At 38.4% G+C, this 11,437-nt stretch overlaps 1 protein-coding gene across 1 annotated transcript; it reads left to right on the top strand.

The window, feature by feature from the left end:
• Window positions 7,051-7,842, top strand: LOC109346971. The gene is made up of 2 exons (XM_019586711.1): window positions 7,051-7,246; window positions 7,340-7,842. The coding sequence occupies exons 1-2, from the start codon at window positions 7,051-7,053 to the stop codon at window positions 7,840-7,842; spliced, it is 699 nt and encodes a 232-aa protein (XP_019442256.1).

Genomic DNA, 11,437 nt, shown 5'->3' with positions numbered 1-11,437 from the left:
CAGAAGCACCAAAGCCAGAAACAGAGCAGTTTGCAGGCTATCAACACAACTAATTTTCTTCTTTTTCTCTCTTTTCATCTTGCACGTGTTTCATATGCACTCTTCTATTTTTAGTTAGTTAGTTAATGGTTAGTTATTCCAAACTTTCTATAAATAGTTCTCTCTGGTTTGTAATCATTAACAACTCAATTCTTCATTCTTCACAATTAAATAAAAGTCCCTCAAAGAGGTTATTCATTTCTTGTTCTTGTTCTTCACTCAATTTTCCTCTCTTCATTCTTTTCTCATATGGTATCAGTAGCTTTTTTTTTAAGCACTGCTACATTCAACACTTCACCATGTCTTCTCTCACAAATTCCTCATTCACAAACACTACACAAGAACAAATCTCTCCCTATTACATTCACCCCTCGGAAAATCCAGCTATTGCCCTTGTATCACCCCTGCTCACAGGGGAGAATTATCATCAATGGGCCAGATCAATGGAAATGTGCCTCATCTCTAAGCAAAAACTCGAGTTTGTTGATGGAAGCATCATCATGCCACCAAAAACAGACCCCTTATTCAAGCAATGGCAGAGAGCAAACAACATGGTCACTTCTTGGATAACAAGATCTGTTTCTCCTTCAATTGCACAGAGCATCTTATGGATTGACAAAGCCTATGATGTGTGGGATGAGTTAAAGGAAAGATTTTCACAAGGAAACCTGTTTCGCCTTGCTGAACTGCATGAATCACTGGCCAATTTCAAACAAGGTGAGCTAGCTGTTTCAGATTATTTCACTGAACTGAAAATCCTATGGGATGAATTTGATACCTGCAGACCCTTACCAACTTGTGAATGCCAAGATCCCACTTCTTGCAAAGCTATGATCAGTTCTAAGGCACACAGAACAGAAGATAAGATTGTTAGATTCCTCAAGGGCCTAAATGACTCCTATGCAAATGTGAGGTCTCAAATCCTACTCATTGACCCTCTACCCACAATGAGCAAGGTTCTATCTCTGGTCACTCAGCAAGAAAGGCAACTCACGGGCCAAGATGATGATACAAAAGTAATGACAACAGATACAAATTGGAGAAAAGGACCTCCAGGAAAAGGAAATTATGGCCAAGGACACCAATCATCCACCAACAAACCTACATGGTTTAAGGGTACAAGCTCAGCAAAACATTGCACTTATTGCAAGAAAAGTGGCCATACTGCTGAGACTTGCTACAGAATTCATGGTTTCCCACCAAATTTCCAATTCACAAGGGGTGAACAAAAGAACACAGCAATGACTTGTGATTTAAGAAACAGGAATCAGGGTGAGCATGGCAAAGATGAATCTGTTTTCGGGCTGACTCAGAAACAATATGAAGGCCTAATTCAAATGCTACAACAATCAAACACCATTCCTACAACTCACAATGCTGTTCTAAGCACAAACACAAACTCTGCTGATAAAGTTTTTGAAACAAAAGAAGGTATTCCTAACTCTAAATATCAACATGTATCATGGATCCTAGATAATGGTGCCACTGACCACATAAGTGCCTCCTTATCCCTTTTCTCCTCCTACTATAGAATTAAACCTGTTAAAGTCAATCTTCCCAATGGTTCTATAGTAATGGCATACATCTCAGGCACAATTCCCTTAACTGACCACTTGTCCATACACAATGTCCTATTCTTACCTACATTTTCATACAATCTTCTTTCTATACCTAAGCTAACCTCACATTCATCCTGCATTCTGTCTTTTGATGAATTTTCTTGCACAATTCAGGAAAGGGACTCTTTGAAGAGGATTGGTACAGCTAGGATCATCCATGGCCTCTATGTTTTGGAAACAACCAAACACAATCATAGACAAAATTTTACTTGCTTAAACACTGTAACTCTTTCCAATTCAAATTTGTGGCATTATAGGTTGGCACATGCCTCCAACAATTGTATGGATACTATAAAGACCAGCTTCCCTTTTGTCTCCTTTAATAAAAACAACATTTGTGATGTCTGCCACTTATCAAAACAAAAAAGGCTAAGCTTTCCTATTAGCCAAACACAATCATTTTCTGTTTTTGACATGATACATGTAGATATTTGGGGCCCTATTTCAACTATTTTTGTACATGGACATAGATTTTTTCTAACCATTGTTGATGATAAGTCAAGGTACACATGGGTCTTTCTGCTCAATAACAAAGGTGAGGCAAGGAAGAGGTTGCAAGACTTCATCATTATGATCACCACTCAATTTTCGATCAAAATTAAAACTGTGAGAAGTGACAATGGTGCTGAGTTTGCCATGAATTCCTTTTACTCTGAGCAGGGCATCAAGCACCAAACATCATGTACATACACACCTCAACAAAACAGTGTGGTGGAAAGAAAACACCAACACTTGTTGAATGTAGCAAGAGCACTCCTGATTCAAAGCCAAATCCCAAAATTGTATTGGTCCTATGCTCTCAGACATGCTGTGCACATCATCAACTTATTGCCAACACCAGTCTTGCAACACAAATCACCTCATGAAGTCTTGTACAAATCCAAACCTGACATCCAGCACCTCAGAGTTTTTGGGTCACTTTGCTTCACAAGTACCCTGCCAATTCACAGATCTAAGCTTGATCCCAGAGCAAGCAAGTGCATCTTCCTGGGTTACAAAGAAGGAACAAAAGGTTATGTGGTTCTCCACCTGAATTCTAGGACCCTTGATGTAAGTAGAGATGTCATTTTCCATGAGACAATCTTCCCATACCACACCAAATCACCACTTCCAAACCTTGATGACATCCCACCACATACTGACCACAATCCCCTCTCATATGATGACATCCTACCTCACTTCCTTTCACCTCTCAATAATCATTAAGTAACTCCCCATCCTACTCCTCTCACACAACACATAGACCCCTCCAACCATGACCACACAGAACCACCTCAATTACCAGAGCAAACAGAGCTACCTCCATTATTAGACCACACAGACCCACCCCGAAAAAGCACAAGACCCACCAAAACACCTACCTACCTACAAGACTATCATTGCTCCTTAACTAACCACACATCCACAACAACCCCCCACCCCTACCCCCTATCTTCTTACCTCTCTTATCACTCCTTATCCCCCTCATATAGAGCAATAATTCTCTCAGTTTCCTCTCACACAGAACCAACAACCTTTTCTCAAGCCATCAAACACCCTCACTGGAAGGCTGCTATTGACAGAGAACTTGATGCACTCAGCCAGAACCAAACATGGATACTCACTGATCTACCAAACAACAAAAAGCCTATAGGCTGCAAATGGGTATTCAAGATCAAACACAAACCTGATGGCAGTATAGAGAGGTACAAAGCAAGATTGGTGGCTAAGGGCTTCACACAGACTGAGGGTGTAGATTACATGGACACATTTTCCCCTGTTGTCAAGACCAGCACAGTAAGGCTAGTCTTAGCCTTAGCATCAATTCACAATTGGCATTTGAAGCAGTTGGATGTCAACAATGCTTTCCTCCATGGTGATTTGAAGGAAGAGGTTTACATGCTCACCCCTCCTGACCTTCCCTCTCAGTCTCCATCACAAGTCTGCAAATTACAGAAATCCCTTTATGGTCTCAAACAGGCAGGTAGGGAATGGTTCTCCAAACTGTCCAATTTTCTCACTCAACATGGTTATGCCAAATCAGAAAATGACTACTCCCTCTTCACAAAACACATGCCTTCAGGACTCATTGCCATCATCCTTGTCTATGTGGATGACATTATTCTTGCTGGTAATCATCTTCACGAACTCTCTTCAATCAAACATCTACTGGACTCTGCCTTCAAGGTAAAAGACCTTGGTGACCTCAGATTCTTCTTAGGTTTTGAAATTGCAAGACAACAATCAGGGATCTCCATAAACCAAAGGAAATATGCCCTGGAACTGATCTCAGATGCTGGGTTGCTAGGATGTAAACCTTCCAAAACCCCTATGACTTTTGGCACTCATTTACACCAAGATCCTAGCCCTCTCTACTCTGATGCTCCTGCCTATAGAAGGCTCATTGGGAGACTCATCTATCTCACCAACACCAGACCCGACATAACCTTTGTCATAAATCAACTTGCTCAATTCATGGCCACACCAACAACTGCTCATCACAATGCAGCATTAAAAGTCCTTCGATATCTCAAAGGCAACCCAGCCTTGGGCTTGTTCTTTCCTTCCACTTCACACATTCACCTCAAGGCCTACAGTGACAGTGATTGGGCATCTTGCCCTGACACTAGGAGATCAGTAACTGGATATTGTATCTACTTGGGCAGGTCACTCATCTCCTGGAAATCAAAAAAGCAAAAAACTCTGGCCAGAAGTTCATGTGAGGCCGAATATAGGGCCTTGGCTACCACAACTTGTGAAATAAAATGGCTGACTTATCTGCTACACGATTTGCTCATCAAATCAACTCATCCTCCAACTCTTTACTGTGACAACCAATCAGCAATCCACATTGCCTCAAACCTAGTGTTTCATGAACGTACAAAACACATCGAGCTGGATTGTCATACTGTAAGAGAAGCTTGCCTCCAGAAAAGTCTAAAACTCCTGCCTATCTCAAGCAAACTACAATTGGCTGATTGTCTCACAAAGCCTCTTGGGGTAAAGGATTATTCTGCCATTCATCTCAAGCTGGGGCTCCTAAGTATATGTGCTCCAGCTTGTGGGGGGGTATTAGCCAGTACAGAGGCACCAAAACCAGAAACATTAAAACCAGAAGCACCAAAGCCAGAAACAGAGCAGTTTGCAGGCTATCAACACAACTAACTTTCTTCTTTTTCTCTCTTTTCATCTTGCACGTGTTTCATATGCACTCTTCTATTTTTAGTTAGTTAGTTAATGGTTAGTTATTCCAAACTTTCTATAAATAGTTCTTTCTGGTTTGTAATCATTAACAACTCAATTCTTCATTCTTCACAATTAAATAAAAGTCCCTCAAAGAGGTTATTCATTTCTTGTTCTTGTTCTTCACTCAATTTTCCTCTCTTCATTCTTTTCTCATACATACTATTCATTCACTAATTAAATTGTATATCCGTGAAATTAGATATTCATATATTATACTAATATTAATATTCAAAAATTATAAACAAGATAATGACTACTTTTAAAGTTTTATTTATATCATTTGTTAAAACAAACTAAAATGTGTTACTTGTGGTCAAACATGTTTTAGAAGTATAATTAGGGAGAAAATTGTATGTATTGGTAGTGTATGATTTTATACAATATCAGTGTATCATTTACCATTTATATTTTATTATCATTGACTTTTCACGCAAAGTAATACAAATGAGTGGTGAAGATATACTGAATGTATATAAATCTTTACGCTGACAGTATATATATATTACACTCGTAAACAAATATAATATTATTGTGTTTGATCCTCCATAATAACAATTTTGTAAAAAAAAAATAAGTCATTTTTTTCAAAAATTAATTTTAAATAAAAATTGGCAAGATATAATTAACATAGTTCAATAAAATACCAACTGATATGACCAATTTTGATTGATATAATTACATACTAATATAATTATTATATTGTAGTAATATGAACAGTTCAGTAGTTCTCATGCCAATCTAGTCCCGTTTTCACAACAATGCACTTAATAATATACACTTAAACATACTCTGATTAAAGAAACAAAATAATAGATAATAAAATAAACTTGTTTATTGACATACTTAACCTTATCAATGCATGGAATAGCAAAAGAGTCAATGCTGAAAAGCTTGTGGCATAAGCAGGGTCTATCATGCCTGAGCTGTATCCCATAATAATGGGGAGGGAAAACATATATTTGCAAATTGGAACAAGTGTGATTATGAAGATTACATATGTGATTAAATTATAATTAATAGATTACATATGTTTGCAAAAAAGTGATTAAATTATAATTAATAGATTACATATGTTTGCAAATTGGAACAAGTGTGATTATGAAGATTAAAGTATTTGGACCACCGTCACTCACTCGCATTCTACTCTATACAGCTCATGAAATTTTGTATGTAACTTATTTGGATGATATATGAGTTGGCGTTTTTTCCAAATGTATTAAACTATATTTGTATTTACATGAACATGACATCAACGTGGAGTTTGAAAATCTCACCGGTTTCTTCTCATTTTAAGTGATTTTTGGGCGTAAATAGTAAGATTTTTTATTACTATTTTAAGTGATTTTTTTTGTTACATGGAGGAGAATTTTAAGTGAGTTTGAATATAAAATAAGTGAAAGCGATGTTCTAGTATGGATAAACTAGGATATGCAAGAAAAATATGTTTAGCCTAGCTAGTAAGAGTATGAGATTGGTACTATGTCCCTAGTCCAAAACACACATACATTTGATTAAGTGTTTTAAGCTATCTAGTATATACAACTAGACTCCTCAAACAAAGGGATAGAGTGTGGAAATCCTTCCAATGATAAAAGTGAGATTCTTTATATGATTAAAGAACTCATAATTAGAGAAAACCAATCTAGCCTAGTTGCTCAAAACACAACTCAAGAGAGTTTATAGCCTTAGCCAAAATAACCATGAAGTTGATGTCTTTACACATAAGAAAGATCTTTTTCCAATTTGACCATTATGGTTAATTCACTTATTAGTCCATCAAAAAATTGGAAACAATAAACTAATCTTTACTACCAAATAGGACACATATCAACTCTCATCAACTCTATCCCTATTTTCTGACCTAGACAATTGACATGTGACATGTACATAAAATAAAAATTAATAATGATATATTATTATGTATAATATTATTGATTAGGGATAGACATATGTTTTTTGGGACAAAAAATACATTGCTCACCAAATAGCCACAAACCATGATCTCTTCTCAATGATGAGAATAATGTTGACTTGAGAAGCTTTAGTGTCACTAACAAAAAAGTTATCCATGTTGTCAAAAGGATGCTAATACGAAGAGGTTTTTTTAATAACCGTCAAACACATACGTTTTTTCTCCAACTTTTTCCCTGCACACTAAGCAAAGTTCATGCAATTCTCTGCACAGAAATTTGAGCAACCACCTATACCGTCGAAACCGCCCGATGGACGGTGGAGTCAAGTGTCTTTCGTTAGTGAAGGTGTGTCCTTCAAAGATAAGGTGCTTGATCAAAACTCATCACCATCTCCCATGGTGAAGAGAGATTTGGTTGCCGAAAATCTCATGACCATCGTATATGAGGAAGGTAATATTGTAGTCCCACGTATATCCCTTGATCAATCGGTCTTTTAGGAACTCTGCTCCCCTTGGAAGGATGCTTTGGTTATTACTTTGGTAGGCAAATCCCTGAGTTACAATGTGTTCAAGGAGAGGCTAAAGAGAACTTGGAAATTACAAGGAGGTTTTGATATGGTGGATGTGGATCATGGGTTTTACTATGTCGAGTTTGATTTAAAAGCGGATCGTGATACTGTGATTGGTGGAGGGCCTTGGATGCTTTTTGATCATTATGTTGCAGTAGCCTGCTGGACTCCTGAGTTTGTTGCTCTATCGGCGAAGGTTGATCGCACTATGGTTTGGATTCGTTTCCCAAGACTAAATATGGTCTATTTTGATGAGAGCTTTCTCCTTGGTCTTGCTTCTTGTATTGGTCGTCCAGTTAAAGTGGACACTAATATTCTAAGGGTGGATAGAGGTCGTTATGCAAGGGTGTGTGTTGAGATTGATCTCACAAAGCCTGTGGTTGGAAAGTATATCTTGGGAGGTCATTCTTACAAGGTGATGTATGAAGGTCTTCATGTCATCTGCAAAACCTGTGGTTGTTATGGTCATGCCACCTGAAATTGCTCCAAACCTCCATCTGTGGTGCCTAATGCAACAAGAACCACGACAAACAGTGATGAGGCAACGGTAGCCGTGTCTGGTGGGCATGTGGAGAGTGTCTCAACCGTTAAAAATATTACAATAAATGTGGAGTTGCTGGAAGGTCAAAAATCGAATCATAATAATGACCGAGAATCAATGAAGATTTATGGTGATTGGCTAACAGTTACAAGAAAGAAGAAAATAAACAAGAAGGTGCAACCTCAAAATTTGAATGTCATTAAAAATGGGGATATTAATCATTTTTCCCCTTTGCAAGATGGTAATTTAGAAAATTTGGATCGGTCCACACATTCATTGTCAGTTTCTAAAGTGGGAAACGTGCATATTAAGGCTGTCAATCAAAAACGCTTGAGAATCGAATCCATTGGTAATGTGAGAACTGCACATTTATTGGAGGAAGCCGTAATTACTAGGAATTCGTTACCCATCTCTTTAAATGGGGGTAGCCGAATTCAAGGGAAAAGAGCAAGTGATAAATATGGTGAGAAACCCATTATTGATGGAATTATGGCTGGTTCAGGTAACAACTCTATTTCCCTTCATAATTCTTTGAATATGCATCGTGATCAATGGCCATTTAATTCTGGTGCTGGACATTCCGTTTCAAATAAAAATAATGTTGCAACTTTAAATGCAATTCCAAAAATCAAGCCTACTAATGATGCATGCATGGATCTTAACTTAGCTATTTCAAAAGAGGGAATTATCTCCCATAAATCACGTGACTTTCAATTAGTCACAAACCAAGATAAGGAGGGCCCATCAACTTGCATGGAAAACGTGGGAATGAATTCTTGCATGGTCTTTCAACGTGTACCTAGTGTACAACATCAAACAGGATGTCTCACATTAGAGTCAGCAGGCACTTGTGATAATATCGCACGTCCCATTGTCCCCATCCCTTCTCGTGACATGGTTCTGGAGGATTCTACAATACCAAGTGTGAACATGGCTACTCATATTGGGCAACAATTGAGTGGGGTGGATGCAGATATGCTAGTCTTGGATATGAATTCGGAGTCTCATCATGGAACGACGAAGGAATTCATGGATTGTTACAGCTTTTGTTTCCTTGGTTTCATATGTCTATTGTTTTCTGATGATTGAATTTCAGGATTTTAAAATAATTTGTTGGAATGTTCGTGGAGCCATCAATAGGGATGGTCGTCGTCATGCAAGGGAATTAATCAGAAAATATAACCCTTCTATTGTCATTATTTTGGAGACTCATTGTCAATTCCAAGATGCTAGACGTTTTTGGGATGGTTTAGGTTATCAGGCTTGTGGAATTGTTGAAGCATCTAGTCATGCTGGTGGTATTTGGGTTCTCAATAATGTGGGCAACTCCTTTTGTACCACTATAGTTGACACCTTTTCTCCAGCTATCTCAATCAAGTTTGAGAATGGGGGTCGTGCCTGGATTTGTATGGCTATCTATGCAAATCCTTCAACTCTTATCCGTGATTCTCTATGGGAGTACTTGGTGAATTTTTCGTCCTCTCGTGACCATGCCTTGGCTAATCTTAGGGGATTTCAACGAAATTCTTCTTCCTTCTGAGGTCAAAGGTGGTCACTTTATCCACTCCAAGGCAGCTAAATTCTCTCAGGTTTTGGAATCTTGTAGGCTATTGGACCTTGGAGCTGTTGGTAGCAGATTTACTTGGTTCCACAGAGAGCAGAGTGGTCGTAGTGTCTCTAAGCGCCTGAATCGAGCTTTGTCAGACTATAATTGGCGTAGTGACTTTCCAGAAGCTTATGTTGAAAATCTCCCGAAGTTGCACTCTGATCATTGTCCTTTATTGGTTAGATGTGGTGGCAGAGATGAAATTGTCTTTAATAGACCTTTCAGATTTCAGGCTGCTTGGTCTTCTCACGTAGATTTCCAGAATGTTGTCCTCCAAGCTTGGTCTTCTGTGGATAGTTATGTGATGGATGGTCTTGCTAAGGTTAGAGAAGATGCTTTGGTCTTTAATAAAAATGTCTTTGGAAATATTTTCAGGAGGAAAATGCATATTGAGGCTAGAATCAGAGGCGTGCAACTTAGCTTGGAGTCAGTTGATGATCAGGATTTAGTCAGACTGGAGACTCAACTAAGGCGGGACTATAACATTGTCTTGATACAAGAAGAGATGTTGTGGTATCAGAAGTCTAGAGAACAATGGGTGAAATTTGGTGATAGAAACACTAAATTTTTCCATACTCAAACCATTGTGCGGCGAAAGCGCAACAAAATCCATGGGCTCTTTCTTGAAAATGGTGGTTGGACTACTAACACTTCTCGGCTTATGGAGGAGGCTAATCATTATTTCAAAAATATTTTTTGTGGTAATAGCCAAGTTAATCTTGATTATTGTACTGTCACCACTCCGATGTTACCTCCTGAGGGTGTTGTAGTAATATCAAGGTCGGTTACACTAAAAGATGTTACTAAGGAGATTATGTCAATGCACTCTTTTAAAGCTCCTGGGACAGATGGCTTTCAACCTTATTTCTTTAAGAAATATTGGCATATAGTGAAGAATGATATTTGGAAGATGGTTCGAGATGCGTTTCAGAATGGATTTGTCGATCCTCGTCTTCTGGAGACTCTTGTGGTCCTTATTCCAAAGGTCAATCAACCTACTACATTAAAGGATCTGAGACCAATTAGTTTGTGTAATGTGGCTTATAAGGTGTTAACCAAGGTTCTGGTAAGTAGACTGAGGCCTTTCTTAGACAATTTAATTGGCCCCTTGCAGAGTAGCTTTATTCCTGGGAGAGGGACCGCAGATAAAGTTATCTTGGCTCAGGAGGTTATGCACTACATTCACAAATCTAAACAGAAAAAGGGTGTGTTGGCATTTAAGGTTGACTTGGAGAAAGCCTATGACAGAGTTAACTGGGACTTTTTGGAGAAAACTTTGTTTGACTTTGGGATTCCTACTCTTACTGTGAAACTTATCATGTGGTGTGTCAGATCTGGCACCATGTCCATTCTTTGGAATGGATCGCGGTTGGATTCTTTCAGCCCTTCTAGAGGTCTCCGTCAAGGTGATCCCATCTCACCTTATTTGTTTGTTTTGTGTATGGAAAAGTTATCTCTTCTTATCCAAGAAAAGGTAGATTCAGGTTTGTGGCAGCCTATTACTCTCTCCAGAGGTGGATCTCCTATTTCACACTTACTTTTTGCAGATGATGTTCTTCTTTTCGGCAAAGCCACTAACACTCAGGTCAGGTTGATCTCTACAACTCTTGATGAGTTTTGTAAGGCCTCAGGAATGAAGGTGAACCTTGAGAAATCTAAGTTCATATGCTCCAAACATGTATCCAACAGAAGGAGACATACTTTTATGTAAATTTGTGAAATGAGCGTTGTCTCCAATCTTGGTAAATACTTGGGTATCCCACTCATACAAGGGAGGGTCTACAAATCAGTTTTCAATCCCTTGATGGAGAAAATTCAAAGACGCATGAGTACGTGGAAGGTGAACCTCCTTAATAAAGCAGGTAGGCTTTGTCTTGTTAAATCTGCTATTAACTCTCTACCAATTTATACCATGCAAAGTATGTG

The sequence above is a fragment of the Lupinus angustifolius genome, chromosome LG05 (genome assembly GCF_001865875.1).
Source record: "Lupinus angustifolius cultivar Tanjil chromosome LG05, LupAngTanjil_v1.0, whole genome shotgun sequence".
NCBI classification, from domain to species: domain Eukaryota; kingdom Viridiplantae; phylum Streptophyta; class Magnoliopsida; order Fabales; family Fabaceae; genus Lupinus; species Lupinus angustifolius.
This window is presented reverse-complemented; position numbering and strand designations above follow the sequence as displayed.